This window comes from Paramormyrops kingsleyae, chromosome 22, assembly GCF_048594095.1.
Source record: "Paramormyrops kingsleyae isolate MSU_618 chromosome 22, PKINGS_0.4, whole genome shotgun sequence".
Taxonomy (NCBI): domain Eukaryota; kingdom Metazoa; phylum Chordata; class Actinopteri; order Osteoglossiformes; family Mormyridae; genus Paramormyrops; species Paramormyrops kingsleyae.
The window spans coordinates 217,453-238,972 of NC_132818.1; the positions used below are offsets into that span (position 1 = coordinate 217,453).

General features: G+C 42.4%; 2 protein-coding genes and 1 long non-coding RNA gene across 3 annotated transcripts; 2 read left to right on the forward strand and 1 right to left on the reverse strand.

Annotated features, from left to right (window-relative positions):
* The first annotated feature begins 563 nt into the window (after positions 1–563).
* LOC140581670 (uncharacterized) lies at positions 564–5,863 on the forward strand. Its single transcript, XM_072705130.1, has 2 exons — positions 564–2,691; positions 4,409–5,863. The coding sequence occupies exons 1-2, from the start codon at positions 2,580–2,582 to the stop codon at positions 5,302–5,304; spliced, it is 1,008 nt and encodes a 335-aa protein (XP_072561231.1). The 5' UTR covers positions 564–2,579; the 3' UTR covers positions 5,305–5,863.
* Positions 5,864–14,679: 8,816 nt separating this feature from the next.
* On the reverse strand, positions 14,680–15,906 carry LOC140581657 (uncharacterized). The gene is made up of 3 exons (XR_011984783.1): positions 15,774–15,906; positions 15,525–15,617; positions 14,680–15,114 (listed from the first exon to the last, which is right to left on the reverse strand). It is a non-coding gene; the product is annotated as an uncharacterized lncRNA (long non-coding RNA).
* Positions 15,907–17,717: 1,811 nt separating this feature from the next.
* LOC140581656 (uncharacterized) lies at positions 17,718–21,399 on the forward strand. Its single transcript, XM_072705088.1, has 2 exons — positions 17,718–18,229; positions 19,945–21,399. Exons 1-2 carry the CDS (start codon positions 18,118–18,120, stop codon positions 20,838–20,840), a joined length of 1,008 nt encoding a protein of 335 aa, XP_072561189.1. The 5' UTR covers positions 17,718–18,117; the 3' UTR covers positions 20,841–21,399.
* The last annotated feature ends 121 nt before the right edge of the window (positions 21,400–21,520 follow it).

Below are 21,520 nucleotides of genomic sequence, written 5' to 3' on the forward strand. Positions count from 1 at the left end.
TTGACATTTTGTCATGTTTAATGGTATGAGTTCCAGTAAGGTTAGGATAGGCACCCTTGGTGTTTGTTTCTGTGTGTGATCTTGCTCCATGGTACTGGAGTGTTTATGCAGTACATGCTGTTCTAAGAAGGAGGATGTAGCACGAGTAGATGCCTATGCATTCATAATGTATTTCCTCCTGGTTGCCTGTGACCGGCGTAACGCGTGACGTGTGTGGAATGTGGCGCGGTGTACGTCTCGTTCTCTGTCTGGTTTTGGACAGTGAAATAAAAGAGTGTGTTGTTGCATTGGCTCCAGTGGTGTAGTCTACATTTTTGTAGTGGGTATACTGTGCTTAGAAATAAAAAGTACACTGGTTCATGCAATGCAGTCAAGAATTTTATTTTATTTTTTGCATATTTAACATTTCCCTTGCAACATGTTCAACAATTTTTGTGCAACTATACCTGGAGTGTAGACTAGTGCCCAAGTTCACACCATTTTTTTCCTGAAGTTCAATGAGATCGTCGTGATCAGTAAAAGGTCCATTGGCTCATTGGCTCAGTCTTGGCAACAGGAGGAGAGGTGACGCAGCAGCAGAGAGCAGCGGAGAGAAGCAAAGGGGAGTTTCGCTTGTCCATGAATGCGAATGTAATGAACACACGCATGGATTGCCACGTAACATCGGCCACTTTTTAGTGGTTATACGGAAATTCTTAAGCCTTTCTAGTGGGCATACGGCGTATACCAGCGTATCACGTAGACTACACCACTGAGCGTACCTATAACATATCACCCATTCATTGCGCCACGGTAAGGTAGGATGGCGTTACATCATAAACAGGAAATTAGGGGAACATGCTGCCTTTATCCATTAATATTTTCACGCAAGACAAAGGTAAGTGTGTAAAAGGCTGTCTGCGGGAGGACTCCACTCGCAATTAGACCGGGTTCCTTTAAGGGCTGCGCCTCGGCTGGTCACGTGTTAGTTTAGCCAGTCACAGGTTAAAGGGAGCAGCCATATTTTTCCTCAGTTTTAGTGCGGGTTCTGTAAGTGCACACTGTTAATTATCACCATGTGCCCAGATAGTACATGACCAAAACACTATCTGCATACCTGTATATCTGCCTATCTGCTCATCCATCCCGGAGTGCCTTTTATAAAGCCATCATCCTTCCCACCCCGAAGTCCGTCTCTTCCATTCAGTGTTCTAACCGACACTCAGGAGTGTTTCTGCCATATCATTAACAAATCACCCTAACAGCCCTCACTAACAGTAAGAGTCCGTTGAAATTTCAGTACTTTGCGTTTTTTTAATTTGAAATGGTAATTAGTCACATTACTCCTTACAGACAAAAGTAGTGGAATTACAGTAACGCGTTACTACCAACATTGCTAGGTATACCTATAGGTTTGCTAATGCTAAGGTTAGTAGTGCAGCCTTATGCTACTTCCTCTCGCAAGATAAGACAGCTTTACTGTGCAAATACAATGAGATGTCTTTGGAGCAAGCCTGTCGGCGCCATATGGAGAACAAAACTACAAGTAAAATACAATATGAAATAAAAGAAATATACACCAACAGTAAAGAAGAACAAAGACGAATAAAATTCTAGTACTGGAAGCAAAGAAACCAGTAAAACATAGTCAGAGGAACATTGGAGAGCTCGGAACAGTTCCTCCATCATTGTTCACAATTTTTCAGTTGACGTTGCTACAGTGGAAGAGTGAAATGGATGAAGATTAATTACAGCACTGCTGTCTAACTGTCCGGGGGTCAGACAGAGCAGAAATTAAACCACCGCGGGAACCTTTCCATGAAAACTATTAATTAAAATCGATACCTGTACGAAAAACACAACAATCGCAATAAGTGTATCGACATATCCCTAGATTCTTAGGAATATTAGCACTACACGAAAATTTCCAACTTTGCTAAATATTCAGAAAAATCAAAATCAAATCAAAACCACAAGTGAGATAAGAACGTCTCCCGGCCGGTCAGTCCCCTCCATCAAATCTTCCGCTAATTGAATGGGTCGCTTATAATTATCGCTATGAATTCTGGGAGTCTGTGGAAGGACGCGACCGCAGCTCTCGCGTTACTTGCTACCAGGAAGGAATTGTATTCAAATACTGTAATAGCGACCTAATTTTAACAAACGATCAAATTTTATTTATACATAAATATCAATTATACAGACACGAACTGTATTGTGTCATTCTACATCTTATTTTGATAATATATCGGTATTGCGTAAACATATTCGATATACAGCCCAGCCACAATTGGTTTCTTTGTCACCCGGAAATTTAGCAACTGTGTTGTGGGCGGATCTGCAGCGCTTTTCACTTTTTAAACGTGTCTTCTAAATTTGCGGTGCTTCTATTATTTTTCCGCGCTTTTGTTAATGTATATCGTGTGTGTTGTCATTTGTTTAAAGTGTTTGACGACTTTGCAGCGCGCTGACACTAATTGGCCACAGTACCATAGCAACCGCATCATAACAATTGTAGTTGCACTTAGAGTTAATTTGATTTGAACATTCAAAGCAGCTCAGATTTGCAGCAACCAAGCGAGAGACAAGACGTGATAGAGATGTCTGCCCTGAACGCCACTGTGTGCCTCTGGAGAATCGACTGGCTCCTGCCTAATGGGGCAGTCAGTGTACGGATTGCTCCGGAAGACATCCCCGGTTCAGTTAGCCATGGTAAGGACGGCAAAGTGATGCCCAGAATAGCTCGAAGAATGAAAGTCAGAATAGGGTTGGCTGGTCTTGTTGAATCTTGCAGTCTGTGATAACTATCTTATTTTGGAACAACATGTCTTAGGATACTAAATAATAAAATGGTTGACTTTTAGCCAAACGGTGATTTGTTACCATGAAGCAGTAAAAATACGGGGCTCTTTTCGGCATGTCTGCTCTATTGTATAATGAAATCAGTAAAATCTGTCGCTGTGATGTGTTTAAACATCAGGGTCATTCCATGTCAAATCATCAGACTTTCGGACCTCATCGTCACGGATTTTAACGAAACTTGGCATGCCGATTTTGGCACATGAGTAACTCATGAAACTGAAATTGGGCGTGTCTTGGATCAATATTGCGGAAGATTTAAGCGAAGAAAGTTTTAACTTGGGCTGCAGTGGTTAGCACTGTCGCCTCACAGCAAGAAGGTTCTGGGTTTGATCCCCGGGTCACCCAGGGTGTCTTTCTGTGTGGAGTTTACATGTTCTGCCCGTGCATGCGTGGGTTTGCTCCGGTTCTCTCCCATAGTCCAAAGACATGCAGGTTAGGTCAACTGGCTACTCTAAATTGCCCATAGGTATGAATCCGAGTATTTTTGTCTGTGTTGGCCCTGTGGTGGACTGGCGACCAGCCCAGGGTGTACCCCACCTCTCCCCTGAAGATGCTGGGATTGGCCCCAGCTTCCCCGTGACCCAGATGGATAAAGCGGTATGGATAATGGATGGATGAAGTTTTGATTTTTTTTTCCCTTTTTTTGACTGGCTATACTTACCATAATATAAGCTGCACAGAAATGGTCCTCATATTGTTTTAAAGCTATTGTCCAGCTCTATAGATTGAACAAATAATATGCCATGCCCATATGAATAATTACCATGTAATAACTGATTAAAGTATTAAAAATTCAATAACAAAAAACCTGTATTTCAAAATTGATCATTTTTAAAATAAATCTAGCTCATAATGTCATGAATATCTCCAGAAAATTTGGTCTTTGGTTTTTAAGTTGCTGAGATATCATTACTTATGTGAAATGTGTATCAAAACCACAGTTCCTTACAATGCTGTTAGCAGTAGCAGAATAGCAGTTAGTGATCAAGGCATGGTACAGGGTTATTATTTTTCATGACAACTTCAATTAATACCAGAACTAGCTGTGGAAATATAATTTAAATTAAAACATTTCAAATTACTATCAAAATTGAATAAAAAGACAATATTGCCAAAGTAACTGGAAAAAAAGAGAATTAATGGCACAGTCAGAATAGTTTATTTTCCTCTTGAGTTTACACCTTTGACTAGACACTGGCCTACTGAAAAGGGCCTTCCTTTGACAAAAAACCTGAACAAAACAAAAATAAACTAGATTGGCTTTTATGCTACTAGGGCAAGGAAAGCATTTCAACATTGGTGTAATAATGCATAAGTTACATCCGTTTCCAGTGTTGTTTTTCGCTGTTGTTCTGCATATCAGGGAATCTGTGCACTAACTGGTGTGTTTTTATAGGTCAAGTTCCCCTGTTGAAACGCAGGCGGCCCAATTCAAGACCAGCGCATAAGTCTCCCAAGCCTCCGTTTCCTGTATCCAATAAGGTGTATGTGATGTAGTTTTGTTGTAGAGTGACATAAGGATTCACTTTAATTAAATGTGCTGTCCCCTGTCTTTTTAATCCCAAAGGACGAACCAGTACCAGTAGAGGAGGCCGTCGGGCGAAATGCTGCACCGGGCCACCGGCATCCGACCCCCTGACCACGTCGAGAGGCCTGTCAGGACGACGGAGGAGAAGACAGAAGGGGCCATTTACGAAAAACCTGCGGAAGCTGCTATGCTGCAGTAGCACAGTGTCAGGTAACCCCTTTGATTCCACCCATGTAGGTGACAACATCCCGTGTGAGGATCTCAGGCAGTGTGACAACGAGGTTGCTGCTATTCTGCATGGAGCCCCGTCAGTGACACAGCCTGAGCCCTGCTCACCAGCCCTTTCATCCACTTCCTTTTTATTTCCATCACCAGTTCCATCCTCTTTTGTATCATCTCCATCTCCCTCTCTATCTCTATCTCTTTTTATGGACTCTCCTCCTTCCTCTCCTCTCATAGCCTCACCTGTAAGCCCAGCTCCATCTTCAGCTCCAGCCCCGGTTCATCCCACCCCCCTGCGTCCCGTTCCAGCGCAGGCTACAGCCCCCTCATCTCAGCTGGTCACAGGTCCGACACCCCCATTTATGTCCCCTGCTGACGTCATAGAAAAAATGGAACGATTTAATACGTTATATAATTACTACCTAAACAACTACTGCCACATGACCTATGAGGCCAATTGCTTTGCCTATTACTGGTGTCAGCAGTGGTGGAACGAATTTGTGAGCGCAGTTAACATTTGCAAACAATGGAGGAATAGAAGCTCAGAGGCTCCCTATTCCTACGGCGATAATGAGGGTGGTCCTATGAGGCATAGCACTGATGAAGATGAGCTAATCTTTCCCAGTGATATGCTGGACCAGCTGAGTGCCATCCCCGGGGTCCTGGAGATGGCTGTGGAGCTGGGCTACCTATCTGATGGGCTACCTATCTAATCTGATGGATTGGTTAAGATAAGTTTAAAATATGATTGTAAGATGTATGTAATGTGTTATTGTATATAATCTTGTTTGTTGTTTCTGTTCAATGTTGTTCATTAAGTGCTCTTGGGCACTTGCCAGGCTGGCATTGTAAATAAGAATTTGTTCTTAATGCTTTGCCTGGTAAAATAAAGGTTTAAATAAATAAAATAAAAGATAACACAGGATAAGACAAGATTAAGATAGTATAGGTTAAAATAAGACTGTATAACATAAAATGACAGGATAAGATTAAGATAAAGTTAAAATAAGGTTGTGTAACATAGGATAAGACAAGATTAAGATAAGATAAGATTGTGCAACATAAAATAACATAGGATAACATTAAGATAAAGTTAAGGTTGTATAACATGAAATTACATAGGATAAGATAAAGTTAAGATAAGGTTGTATAACAGGATAGGATGAGATTAAGTTAGGATAGTTCAAAATAAGGTCAATATAAGATTATATAACATAATATGTAATATGTATATAATATTTCTGTTAAATAAATTAATTATTTTGCCTTCAATTTTTTGTCTGTGTTTATTTAAAACATTTAAACAAACTGACACAAAATACGTTGGGTTAAAACAATAAGACAATGACTTAAACTCATGTACATGTAGAGATTTGCAGTGGACACTTGCTATTGAATTACAGGCATCTTCAATTACAGGCTTCTCAAGTGTAATGCAAAGAAACAGAGAGGGGCAATTCATTAAATGCTGCAAGCACAGTGCAGGGAACATTTTTATGTTTTAAACACAAATTGCATGACCATTTTGCTGCTAATAGAGGCCTTTAAGCTTAAAGGTGCCATAGAACACATTTGTTTTCTTCAAATTGTTCTCTGGTGAATATATTAAATATTTAGATTTGGAATAGACTGACACTTATGAAACATAGATTGTGCACAAATACATGCGTAGGACAGCAAACGTGTTAAACAGATAAACGACACTGAAAACCGATGACGAACTATGAATTGGCGTTAATTGTCACATTAGATGTGTGAGCTGGCAGCCCTGTTACTTTGAAGATAGATCTAAGCCTGGTGATGAAGGTTCTTAAAATGACAGAAAATAAATAAATAAAAATTTTGTGTTAATTTAAAAAAATATTTTAAATACATAAAATGTCACGATCGCGGGGAATGACAAGGCAGGAAGACGAGAATCCACAAGTGCACGGGTTTATTTCCAAGACACGGGGCAGACGGCGACTAAACATCAATGACAGAACTGGGGAATACCGACTCAGACATGGACTAAATACACCAGACAGGTTGAACTTAACAAGCCACAGGTGATTACAATCGGTGAATCACACGAGGTAACCAGGTGGGCGTGGCACACATGAGGATCGGACGGAGCTGGGCATGACATAAAACACCATCTCTCAAAGTATTTTCTCACAATTTTTTCCATCCGGGAAAATGCAAATCACAAAATACTGAAAAGTAGTTAAATATATATTTTGAATACATTTAATTGGATTACTACCCATCTGTTCACAAAAGTGGGTTCATTCTCTGAGGGTGCTTCTATTTCAATGTCTGGGCGTGCAGACAATAGCACCGACAACATTAGGAGATCCAGACATTGCTTCAAATTACACTGTAATGTGGCCCCTACATCCACACTCGGGAAACTTTATATACTGTCTTGACAGTCGGCTCTTACCAGCCACGACTTATGGAATAAAGGAGCTCAAAATTGGCTGAGATGTCCCTGGTCTGTCAGCACGTTCCTGTTGGTATGTTCCAGGGCCAATTCATCACACCGTTCCATCAGAATTGTTCTTGCTACACTAAAACAGCTTATAAGGTGCAAATCGTCACTGGGAAAATAATCATTGTGATCTCTAAACCCTCCCTGCCTTTGTATTTATCCACAGGGAATGTCCTCTAACAAAGGTAAGTATGACATACTTACACATGGGCTTTTTATACCTATTAGCACATGTGCTGCGGCTGACTTACACAAACCTCTAACTTTATACACAATACATTTTTTGGTATATATACAGTGCCTACAAAAAAGTCTTAATCCCCTGGATGTTTTCCCTTTCACTGCTGTAAGTCATGAAATCATGGTCAGAACGTTTTGGTTCTTTTGAGAAGAATTGACAAGAAAACTCTTTAATTACTCTTTAAGGTCAAAGTGAAAAGAAACTTCTATAAAGTAATGTCAGTTAATGAATATTATACAATGAAAAATGTGGAGAAATGTGTTGGTACCCTTCCAAAAAAATAAAAATAAAACAGAACTATCTTTGAAATAACTTGAAACTGACAAAAGTTTAATGGCATGCCTTATTGTTTATTCCATGTTTAACACAAATCAGACTTTGCTTTGATTTTTGATTCAGCTGAATACTTCATATAATTAAACAAGTGAAAATGGCACAGAGGTAAAAGATGGTAGCCTTAATTTAGTGTTTTGTGGCACCACCTTTTGCAGTAATCACTGACAACCAGCGATCTCTGTACTTCACCATGAGACGTCTGCATTTGCCAACAGGTAGTTTGGCCCACTCCCCCTGAGCAAACTGCTAAGCTGTCTAAGGTTTGAAGGGTGGTGTTTCCACTGCAATTGTCAGATCTTTCCATAGATGGTAAATAGGATTAAGATCTGGGCTCATAGAGGGCCATTTAAGAATCGCCCAATGTTTTTTTGTTTTTGTTTTTTTTTCTCAGCCATTCCTGAGTGCTTTTAGCTGTATGTTTTGGGTCATTATCCTGTTGGAGGTCCCATGACCTACGACTGAGGCTGAGCTTCACTGCGCTGCACTGGGCAGTATGTTTCACTCCAGGATACCTTGGTAGTCTTGAGACTTCATTGTGCCCTGAACAGATTCAAGGTTCCCTGTGCCAGATGCAGCAAAGCAGCCCCAAAACAAAACCGAGCTCCTCCATGTTTCACAGTAGGTATGGTGTTCTTTTCTTCTAAAGCTTCATCTTGCTTCTGTAAACAGAGCTGATGTGACTGGCCAAAAAGCTCCAATTTTGTCTCACCAGTGCAAAGGACATTCTCCCAGAAACTTTGGGGCATTTTGGTGAATTCCACTCTAGCTTTTTTCATGTTTTTCTGTTAATAGTGGAGTCCTCCTGGATTCTCTTCCATGGAACCCATTATTGTTAAAAAGGCAACGGATGGTGCGATCAGTAAGTGACGTACCTTGATCTTGGAGCTCAGTTTGAATGGTTTTGAATGCTTTCCATGGCTCTTTCTACCATCCACAGTATCCTTCTGATCAACCTGGGTTGCGTTTCCTCACAGTTTTGTGCAATGACCTCATGCTGCCATCTTGGTGCATTGCCAGTCTTGGTGCATTGTCAGTGATATTTTTTTCTTTGTTTTAACTGCACATTCTTTAGTACATTATAAATGAAAACAGCGTCCCCCATTTATGTAGCGCGGATCCTGCGAATAAGAAGCTGGCAAATAAGTAGCTGACTTCAGGTACCCCGTCGTCATCGGTGCATTAATATTGATGTGAGCTTCCTAATTACGATCGTATTCAGTATTACCTCCCCGGAGAGGCTCTGGACCGACGATCCTCCTTACAAGCTTCTTCCCATTTCCGCCCGTCGCAGGTATTTTAGAGGCTGGTATCTGTGACGTTTCGCTACCCTGATAAACTGATTTCATGAGGGTTTCGCAAACTGTATTAATGATCTTCTGCAGGGTGGCGGATAATATCCCGTAATAACCCAGGACTGGGTATCAGTTTGGCACGTTAATGATGATTTTGTTCATATCTGGTCGGATTCTTGCCTACCACGCGTATATTGAATAAGGTGAATCACGCCATCAGTTCTCCCTCCGTAAAAGTGTGACTTTCGCCAGTCAGGCAGCGCTGATTCTCTCAGGCCGAAGTGACAGTGATGGATCCGCTGCTCAGTTAAGCAGGAGGGGGCTGTAGGCTCGCCGTCAGCCAGCGCCGGGCTCCGGCCACCAAATTCATCACGCTGCTCCTACACATGTCCGTCATATTTCGTTAAATATGTTTTTGCCAAATATCTGCTATTGTATGTAAATAAAACAGTGGGCTAGCGGTTGTTTTGTCCTACAATACAGGATGAATGGTACAAAATGACCCACAATCCCATCGATCAGGTTACAAAGTCCTGCTTTGCTCTGTGGTTAAGAGACGGCATCAGAGCAGATTTTTTCTTTGGGATGGTTTTTCTAAAACTTCCATGATATTTTCTGCGTGGTCCTGTGTTGCGGTCTGCCCTGTGTACATTTCCTGGGCTCCCATATTAATCATGAGCTTCAGATTAATTTTTTTTTTTTTTGGGGGGGGCATTTGGTACCTGTTGACAGGATTGTGCAATTCGCTAACCCAAAACAGTATCGGATTACTACAGTATGTAATACATATAAATAAAGTACAATTGCATCCAAGTAACTGATGTGTAGCCCTGTGGTGCTTAACCCTATGGAATGAACCAGTGGTTGATGATAACAGGCCCTTAATAACATTTTCCCATTACCCATGGCATTCAGGTAAAATATTAGGAATTTCCCACTAAAATAAGTGTGCTGTGGTTATTTTAGTAAAATAAAGATGTATTTATGTTATCAGGTAACCTTCACTCCCATTCTCCACACAACGTGATGAACAAAAACGGAGTTGATCAGACATCCCTCTTAAACCACTGTAGCTTGCTAATGCTACATGCTAACTACCGTGTCTAGTGTAGGGTGACCAGATAATCCATGTCAGGGAGGACACTTTGAGCTACTTCAGGTTTTACAAACTACTTTCAAATTGAAAGGCTCCTGTGCTCGGCTAATTAGTTCAGCTCTTCTTGTGCTTTGACTGGTTTATTTCCTTGACTGAAAGACTCATCCAGCTGTTTCACATTAACATTAGTGACACATGCATGATTATAGGAGACTGACCAATCAGCACACAGCAAGAACTCAGTGCTCAAGTGAAATCCAGGTCCGTTTAATTGAAATGGTAATTTACAATTCCTGTCCTAGCTCAGAGTGTCCTCCCTGACATGGATTATCTGGTCACCCTAGTCTAGTGTGAAGGTAGTGTGGGTCTCTGCTGCTCTCTGCTGGTGCAATGAAGAACTGTAGTGAAATTCATTTTATATAGTGTAGCTAAAGAAATGTTTAAATTTACAATCATTTACTTACCCATGTGTATTATGCATGCTGACACAGACAACAAAAAACTGTCGGATGTACTCGCTGCCTTTCGAACATACTGTGAGCCACGGAAAAACACCCTTTATGAACAGCACCAGTTCTGGGTGCATACATACAATGTACAAGCGGGAATTGACAAGTTTGTGACCGAATTGAAAGCGAGAGCCTATAGTTGTGAGTTCGGGGACTCTGAGGATCTCATGCTAAGAGATAAAATAGTGTTTAGTGTAAACGACACTTCCTTACGGGACAAACTGCTGTCCGTTCCCAATTTGACTCTGACTAAAGCGTTTGATCTATGTCGTGCAAAGGAAGTAGTGTGTGCACAGGCACTTGCCATGACGCCTGTCAGTATTACAGAGCAGGTTGATGCAGTGAGAAGCAGAGAACCTCCCAAACAACCCATGCGAGCAGAAAGTAAACCTAACCGCACACACTTGAGGGACCAATTTCAGTCATGTGGCAGGTGCGGGAGACAACATAAACCATGAACCTGTCCAGCATACAATGCCCACTGCAATGCATGTAGAGAGAAAAACCACTTCTCTGCGATGTGCAAATCCAGTAAAGTGGTGGCACCAGTTGACGCTGACACGGATTCGGACAGTGATGAAGCTGGCGCAGCTGTAGACACATTGTTCATTGGAACCATATCACACACTAAGCCACGTAAAACAAACACAGGCTGGCACACTAACCTTCACATAGGTGACCAGGTGGTGGCATTTAAGCTGGACACTGGTGCTGAAGCCAACATTCTGACCAAGTCCGTCCTGCCCACACTCTCAGTGCCTGTCAACCTGCAACAGACGGACACAGTGCTAGTAGCCTATGGCGGGGCCAGGATTAGGCCAAGTGGGAAAGTCAGGCTTTATGTTCAGACTCAGCACAAACAGAGATACCTGGACTTTTTTGTCACCACAGCGTCAGACACACCTCTGCTAGGCCGTAAGGCATGTGTGCAACTCGATCTGATCAGGAAAGTGGAGGCCCTAATCCCGGCGGACCCAGCATCAACGGAAGAATTGTTCACCCAATACGCCTCTGTGTTTGAAGGTCTGGGTGAATTCCCGGGCCACCGCCACATTTACACAGATCCATCAGTACCCCCGGTAATCCATGGGTGCAGGAAGATCCCTTATGCTGTGCATGACCGGTTGAAAGGCACACTTGACAGCCTAGAAAGCAATGGTGTCATCAGCAAAGTCTCGAAGCCTACAGCCTGGGTCAGCAGCCTGTGTATCACTGAAAAGAAAAATGGGTCACTCAGGGTTTGCCTTGATCCTAGAGACCTTAACAGAGCTATACTACGTCAACACTTCTCCATACCCACAGCTGAAGATATACAGCGCAGACTAGCTGCTAAGAAGATTTTCACCATTCTTGATGAGCGAGATGGGTATTGGCAAATCAGATTAGATGACGAGTCAGCAGATCTCTGTACCTTTAACACACCCTGGGGTAGATACCGTTTTCATCGCCTGCCTTTTGGGATTAAGTCGGTGAGCGAAGTTTTTCAGCAAGTCAACTATGAGAGTTTTGGTGATATTGAGGGTGTCTCCATAGTAGCAGATGATATGATCATTGCTGCAGAAAACAAAGCCGAACATGACAAAATACTTCAGAAAGTGATGGACAGAGCTATACAGCTGAATGTTAAATTCAACAAAGACAAAGTACAGTACATGGTTAGGGAAGTGAAGTATCTGGGCCACATCATCAGTGCAGAAGGGGTCAAGCCAGATGACTCCAAAGTCACAGCTATCCAACAGCTGCCTCTGCCCTCGGATAGGAAGAGCCTGCAGCGCCTATTGGGCATGACCAGATATCTGGCTCAGTACATCCCCAACGAAGCCACACTCACGGCACCGCTAAGACTGCTGCTTCGGAAGGACATTGAATGGCAGTGGCACCCAGAACAAGAGGCTGCACTGAAAGCTCTGACAACAGCTGTCTCAACAGCACCGTTGCTACGTTTTTTTGACCCCAAGCTACCTGTGGAAATTCAGGCTGATGCTTCCAAGGATGGACTTGGCGCCTGCCTCATGCAGGACAAGTAACCAATAGCATATGCGTCAAGAGCACTGTCACAGGCTGAGCAAAATTATGCTCAAATAGAAAAAGAATTACTGGCTGTTGTCTTTGCTGTCAAAAAATTCCACCAGTATGTTTACGGCATTCCAGTAAAAATCCAGTCAGACCTCAAGCCACTGGAGGCAATTCTGCCGAAGCCCATAGGCAAGGCCCCAGCAAGGCTACAGAGGATGCTTCTTCAGATTCAAAAATACGACATTTCCCTTGTGTACACACCTGGAAAAGACATGTTGATCGCGGACACTCTATCCAGGGCATATCCCTGCTCAAAGACAGCTGATGAAAATGACCTTGGTGATGAGAGAGTTGTGTATGCCACGGACTTTGAACCACTTCAAGGCAACATGATGCAGCTCCTGAGAACAGTCACTGCCAGTGATGCTGAAATGCAGCACCTCATGATCATGCACAGGTCAGGGTGGCCTGATCACAAGAAGTCTGTCCCTCTGCAACTGCAGCCATATTGGCCTGTGAGACACAGCCTTTCTGTCAATGAAGGGTTACTCCTGGTTGATGACCGCGTGATTGTGCCATGCTCACTCAGAGCAGAAGTACTTAAGCGGCTGCACACTGCTCACCAAGGCATACAACGCTCACTGGCACATGCACGGTCAATTATGTACTGGCCTGGTCTGTCAGAGGCTGTGCGAAAAATGGTTGAGTCCTGTATACCCTTTAAAGAACAGCTGCCGGCCAACCACAGGGAACCTCTGCTCCCTCACCCCGTGCCAGACCGGCCATGGGAAAAAATTGCTGCTGATGTCTTCCATTTCAGGGGGAAACCATTCCTTCTGATAGTTGACTATTACTCTAAATATCCTGAAGTTCTGCAGCTCACACACATGACAGCAACGTCTATCATTCAGAAATTCAAGGCTGTGTTTGCCCGACACGGCATTCCTGACACACTGGTTGCAGATCATGTACCATTTGCATGCTGTGAGATGGCCCAGTTTGTAGCAGACTGGGGTCTCAGAATCGTTCACTCTAGCCCCCATTTTCCTCAGTCAAATGGCATGGCAGAGCGCACGATACGCACTGTGAAGTCCATGCTGAAGTCTGCTACGAAATCAGGTGTTGATCCCCACCTGGCCCTCCTCCACCTGCGAAACACACCTCTAACGGGTATACCGTATTCTGCGGCTCAGCTTCTCATGGGCCACGTTCTGCGTTCCACCCTGCCTGTTACCAATGCTGCACTGATGCCATCCACACCTGTGGGTGTGCGTGCGGCCCTCCGCCGACGACAACTGCAACAAAAGGTTCTGTATGATAAATCGGCGACACCGCTATCCCCGCTTCAGGTGGGGGAGAGGGTGTACATGAAGACAAATGACAAATGGATCCCAGCGACAGTGGTGCGGGTCAGAGGGGAACCGCGGGCTTATGATGTCATCACATCCTGGGGTGCTTGCTATCGCAGGAACAGGAAACATCTTCGCCACAATAGAACTCACACCCCTGATCACCATCGGGATGATTCGAGCCTATACGATGGCGACGGAGGCGACACTGCTGAGAGTTGTGCGGAGCCTCATCCAGTGGTGGGCCTGGAAGAGGAGCAGACATCTGAAAGGGCACAACAAGCCTCCCACACACGGGCTGGTCGGTGTGTCCAGCTACCAGGGCATCTGAAGGACTATGTGCTTTCCTAGTGCTAGTAATGGTTCCGAACAGATGTTTGACATTTTGTCATGTTTAATGGTATGAGTTCCAGTAAGGTTAGGATAGGCACCCTTGGTGTTTGTTTCTGTGTGTGATCTTGCTCCATGGTACTGGAGTGTTTATGCAGTACATGCTGTTCTAAGAAGGAGGATGTAGCACGAGTAGATGCCTATGCATTCATAATGTATTTCCTCCTGGTTGCCTGTGACCGGCGTAACGCGTGACGTGTGTGGAATGTGGCGCGGTGTACGTCTCGTTCTCTGTCTGGTTTTGGACAGTGAAATAAAAGAGTGTGTTGTTGCATTGGCTCCAGTGGTGTAGTCTACATTTTTGTAGTGGGTATACTGTGCTTAGAAATAAAAAGTACACTGGTTCATGCAATGCAGTCAAGAATTTTATTTTATTTTTTGCATATTTAACATTTCCCTTGCAACATGTTCAACAATTTTTGTGCAACTATACCTGGAGTGTAGACTAGTGCCCAAGTTCACACCATTTTTTTCCTGAAGTTCAATGAGATCGTCGTGATCAGTAAAAGGTCCGTTCATCTTTGCAATATAATATGCTGTTCTGAACACAGCATCTGTCTCGGCCAGCACAGTGTCTGATACAGCCCTCACCATACTTCCAAGCAAATCCTGTCCACATTTTTGTGTGAGCTCCTGAGCTATTTCATGAGCCCTGGAATTCTCATGCCGCCGAATCTTGTTCCGGAGTGAAGAAAGTGCCGTTTCTCGGTTCTCACTGGAACCTGATGACTGGATTTTGAATGATGCCCACTCCTCAGAAATGGAGATCCTCTTTTCTGTCAGGACACCAGTTGACTTGGTGGTGCTGCAAACTTCACATCCTGCAAGTGAATAAAAATGATCAGAATTGTATAATTTTAAAACTCTCCTAATAGTAGCATCTACTGATCTAATTTAACTAATTCTCAACATATATTATACAATTAATCATTAACTGCAAACCATTTTACACCATTACAAACAAGAGATGAAAATGAAGTGATCAAACTTTATTTTTTCTATTATTTTAATGACTCCCATGAGCTACAAAAATTATACTGTCAAATGTCTGCCAAGCATAACTTACTTTACTCAACTTTTATACTCTCTAACTTCAAAATACTATGTACAAATAATCAAATTTAGTTTTATATAAATTATATCATTCATTAAATATACACAAAACATCACAGATTTTCTTCATAAACTAAATTTCATATGCACATTTTTTTTCTTCTAACATCTGCTTTACCTAGCTTTCTTTCCCTCCATCCTAACCAAGGATGTCTGTTTTGGAACTCTCTAGCCTGACTCTCACTCCACACGGCTGGCCAGGAGCTCCCATCTAAAAAAATAAACAATGGTTTTACAATACAGTCTATGGGCTCTCCAGGACCAGGATTCCCTACCCCTGAGCTAGGCTGTGTGATGACATGCTTGAGCTAGCTTTAACAACTTCGTAAAAACTAGCCACTTAAAAAAAAAAGCCACTTGTACTTACCAGGGGCAGGAGTAACGCTGACGTCAGTCTCATTATGTTTGTGTTGAGCCGTCAAGCTGGTGGTGGTGGGTTCTTCTAAGGCTGTCTCTGTTGCTACAGCTGGAGGAGCCGGTTTATAAAAACAATCAAAAAGTGTCGCTTGTTTTCTCTTCATCTTCATCCGCTAGTTTCTGCGACGCTTCTCCGTGCTCTCTTCCTGAGTGAATTTCATATGTTCCCGCCCACACCGTTCCAGCCAATTACAAATGAGCCGCTGAATACCAGACCAATCGCAGAGCAGTGCGCTGTAGTGTAAGCTCATTGGCTCAGTCTTGGCAACAGGAGGAGAGGTGACGCAGCAGCAGAGAGCAGCGGAGAGAAGCAAAGGGGAGTTTCGCTTGTCCATGAATGCGAATGTAATGAACACACGCATGGATTGCCACGTAACATCGGCCACTTTTTAGTGGTTATACGGAAATTCTTAAGCCTTTCTAGTGGGCATACGGCGTATACCAGCGTATCACGTAGACTACACCACTGAGCGTACCTATAACATATCACCCATTCATTGCGCCACGGTAAGGTAGGATGGCGTTACATCATAAACAGGAAATTAGGGGAACATGCTGCCTTTATCCATTAATATTTTCACGCAAGACAAAGGTAAGTGTGTAAAAGGCTGTCTGCGGGAGGACTCCACTCGCAATTAGACCGGGTTCCTTTAAGGGCTGCGCCTCGGCTGGTCACGTGTTAGTTTAGCCAGTCACAGGTTAAAGGGAGCAGCCATATTTTTCCTCAGTTTTAGTGCGGGTTCTGTAAGTGCACACTGTTAATTATCACCATGTGCCCAGATAGTACATGACCAAAACACTATCTGCATACCTGTATATCTGCCTATCTGCTCATCCATCCCGGAGTGCCTTTTATAAAGCCATCATCCTTCCCACCCCGAAGTCCGTCTCTTCCATTCAGTGTTCTAACCGACACTCAGGAGTGTTTCTGCCATATCATTAACAAATCACCCTAACAGCCCTCACTAACAGTAAGAGTCCGTTGAAATTTCAGTACTTTGCGTTTTTTTAATTTGAAATGGTAATTAGTCACATTACTCCTTACAGACAAAAGTAGTGGAATTACAGTAACGCGTTACTACCAACATTGCTAGGTATACCTATAGGTTTGCTAATGCTAAGGTTAGTAGTGCAGCCTTATGCTACTTCCTCTCGCAAGATAAGACAGCTTTACTGTGCAAATACAATGAGATGTCTTTGGAGCAAGCCTGTCGGCGCCATATGAAGAACAAAACTACAAGTAAAATACAATATGAAATAAAAGAAATATACACCAACAGTAAAGAAGAACAAAGACGAATAAAATTCTAGTACTGGAAGCAAAGAAACCAGTAAAACATAGTCAGAGGAACATTGGAGAGCTCGGAACAGTTCCTCCATCATTGTTCACAATTTTTCAGTTGACGTTGCTACAGTGGAAGAGTGAAATGGATGAAGATTAATTACAGCACTGCTGTCTAACTGTCCGGGGGTCAGACAGAGCAGAAATTAAACCACCGCGGGAACCTTTCCATGAAAACTATTAATTAAAATCGATACCTGTACGAAAAACACAACAATCGCAATAAGTGTATCGACATATCCCTAGATTCTTAGGAATATTAGCACTACACGAAAATTTCCAACTTTGCTAAATATTCAGAAAAATCAAAATCAAATCAAAACCACAAGTGAGATAAGAACGTCTCCCGGCCGGTCAGTCCCCTCCATCAAATCTTCCGCTAATTGAATGGGTCGCTTATAATTATCGCTATGAATTCTGGGAGTCTGTGGAAGGACGCGACCGCAGCTCTCGCGTTACTTGCTACCAGGAAGGAATTGTATTCAAATACTGTAATAGCGACCTAATTTTAACAAACGATCAAATTTTATTTATACATAAATATCAATTATACAGACACGAACTGTATTGTGTCATTCTACATCTTATTTTGATAATATATCGGTATTGCGTAAACATATTCGATATACAGCCCAGCCACAATTGGTTTCTTTGTCACCCGGAAATTTAGCAACTGTGTTGTGGGCGGATCTGCAGCGCTTTTCACTTTTTAAACGTGTCTTCTAAATTTGCGGTGCTTCTATTATTTTTCCGCGCTTTTGTTAATGTATATCGTGTGTGTTGTCATTTGTTTAAAGTGTTTGACGACTTTGCAGCGCGCTGACACTAATTGGCCACAGTACCATAGCAACCGCATCATAACAATTGTAGTTGCACTTAGAGTTAATTTGATTTGAACATTCAAAGCAGCTCAGATTTGCAGCAACCAAGCGAGAGACAAGACGTGATAGAGATGTCTGCCCTGAACGCCACTGTGTGCCTCTGGAGAATCGACTGGCTCCTGCCTAATGGGGCAGTCAGTGTACGGATTGCTCCGGAAGACATCCCCGGTTCAGTTAGCCATGGTAAGGACGGCAAAGTGATGCCCAGAATAGCTCGAAGAATGAAAGTCAGAATAGGGTTGGCTGGTCTTGTTGAATCTTGCAGTCTGTGATAACTATCTTATTTTGGAACAACATGTCTTAGGATACTAAATAATAAAATGGTTGACTTTTAGCCAAACGGTGATTTGTTACCATGAAGCAGTAAAAATACGGGGCTCTTTTCGGCATGTCTGCTCTATTGTATAATGAAATCAGTAAAATCTGTCGCTGTGATGTGTTTAAACATCAGGGTCATTCCATGTCAAATCATCAGACTTTCGGACCTCATCGTCACGGATTTTAACGAAACTTGGCATGCCGATTTTGGCACATGAGTAACTCATGAAACTGAAATTGGGCGTGTCTTGGATCAATATTGCGGAAGATTTAAGCGAAGAAAGTTTTAACTTGGGCTGCAGTGGTTAGCACTGTCGCCTCACAGCAAGAAGGTTCTGGGTTTGATCCCCGGGTCACCCAGGGTGTCTTTCTGTGTGGAGTTTACATGTTCTGCCCGTGCATGCGTGGGTTTGCTCCGGTTCTCTCCCATAGTCCAAAGACATGCAGGTTAGGTCAACTGGCTACTCTAAATTGCCCATAGGTATGAATCCGAGTATTTTTGTCTGTGTTGGCCCTGTGGTGGACTGGCGACCAGCCCAGGGTGTACCCCACCTCTCCCCTGAAGATGCTGGGATTGGCCCCAGCTTCCCCGTGACCCAGATGGATAAAGCGGTATGGATAATGGATGGATGAAGTTTTGATTTTTTTTCCTTTTTTTGACTGGCTATACTTACCATAATATAAGCTGCACAGAAATGGTCCTCATATTGTTTTAAAGCTATTGTCCAGCTCTATAGATTGAACAAATAATATGCCATGCCCATATGAATAATTACCATGTAATAACTGATTAAAGTATTAAAAATTCAATAACAAAAAACCTGTATTTCAAAATTGATCATTTTTAAAATAAATCTAGCTCATAATGTCATGAATATCTCCAGAAAATTTGGTCTTTGGTTTTTAAGTTGCTGAGATATCATTACTTATGTGAAATGTGTATCAAAACCACAGTTCCTTACAATGCTGTTAGCAGTAGCAGAATAGCAGTTAGTGATCAAGGCATGGTACAGGGTTATTATTTTTCATGACAACTTCAATTAATACCAGAACTAGCTGTGGAAATATAATTTAAATTAAAACATTTCAAATTACTATCAAAATTGAATAAAAAGACAATATTGCCAAAGTAACTGGAAAAAAAGAGAATTAATGGCACAGTCAGAATAGTTTATTTTCCTCTTGAGTTTACACCTTTGACTAGACACTGGCCTACTGAAAAGGGCCTTCCTTTGACAAAAAACCTGAACAAAACAAAAATAAACTAGATTGGCTTTTATGCTACTAGGGCAAGGAAAGCATTTCAACATTGGTGTAATAATGCATAAGTTACATCCGTTTCCAGTGTTGTTTTTCGCTGTTGTTCTGCATATCAGGGAATCTGTGCACTAACTGGTGTGTTTTTATAGGTCAAGTTCCCCTGTTGAAACGCAGGCGGCCCAATTCAAGACCAGCGCATAAGTCTCCCAAGCCTCCGTTTCCTGTATCCAATAAGGTGTATGTGATGTAGTTTTGTTGTAGAGTGACATAAGGATTCACTTTAATTAAATGTGCTGTCCCCTGTCTTTTTAATCCCAAAGGACGAACCAGTACCAGTAGAGGAGGCCGTCGGGCGAAATGCTGCACCGGGCCACCGGCATCCGACCCCCTGACCACGTCGAGAGGCCTGTCAGGACGACGGAGGAGAAGACAGAAGGGGCCATTTACGAAAAACCTGCGGAAGCTGCTATGCTGCAGTAGCACAGTGTCAGGTAACCCCTTTGATTCCACCCATGTAGGTGACAACATCCCGTGTGAGGATCTCAGGCAGTGTGACAACGAGGTTGCTGCTATTCTGCATGGAGCCCCGTCAGTGACACAGCCTGAGCCCTGCTCACCAGCCCTTTCATCCACTTCCTTTTTATTTCCATCACCAGTTCCATCCTCTTTTGTATCATCTCCATCTCCCTCTCTATCTCTATCTCTTTTTATGGACTCTCCTCCTTCCTCTCCTCTCATAGCCTCACCTGTAAGCCCAGCTCCATCTTCAGCTCCAGCCCCGGTTCATCCCACCCCCCTGCGTCCCGTTCCAGCGCAGGCTACAGCCCCCTCATCTCAGCTGGTCACAGGTCCGACACCCCCATTTATGTCCCCTGCTGACGTCATAGAAAAAATGGAACGATTTAATACGTTATATAATTACTACCTAAACAACTACTGCCACATGACCTATGAGGCCAATTGCTTTGCCTATTACTGGTGTCAGCAGTGGTGGAACGAATTTGTGAGCGCAGTTAACATTTGCAAACAATGGAGGAATAGAAGCTCAGAGGCTCCCTATTCCTACGGCGATAATGAGGGTGGTCCTATGAGGCATAGCACTGATGAAGATGAGCTAATCTTTCCCAGTGATATGCTGGACCAGCTGAGTGCCATCCCCGGGGTCCTGGAGATGGCTGTGGAGCTGGGCTACCTATCTGATGGGCTACCTATCTAATCTGATGGATTGGTTAAGATAAGTTTAAAATATGATTGTAAGATGTATGTAATGTGTTATTGTATATAATCTTGTTTGTTGTTTCTGTTCAATGTTGTTCATTAAGTGCTCTTGGGCACTTGCCAGGCTGGCATTGTAAATAAGAATTTGTTCTTAATGCTTTGCCTGGTAAAATAAAGGTTTAAATAAATAAAATAAAAGATAACACAGGATAAGACAAGATTAAGATAGTATAGGTTAAAATAAGACTGTATAACATAAAATTACAGGATAAGATTAAGATAAAGTTAAAATAAGGTTGTGTAACATAGGATAAGACAAGATTAAGATAAGATAAGATTGTGCAACATAAAATAACATAGGATAACATTAAGATAAAGTTAAGGTTGTATAACATGAAATTACATAGGATAAGATAAAGTTAAGATAAGGTTGTATAACAGGATAGGATGAGATTAAGTTAGGATAGTTCAAAATAAGGTCAATATAAGATTATATAACATAATATGTAATATGTATATAATATTTCTGTTAAATAAATTAATTATTTTGCCTTCAATTTTTTGTCTGTGTTTATTTAAAACATTTAAACAAACTGACACAAAATACGTTGGGTTAAAACAATAAGACAATGACTTAAACTCATGTACATGTAGAGATTTGCAGTGGACACTTGCTAT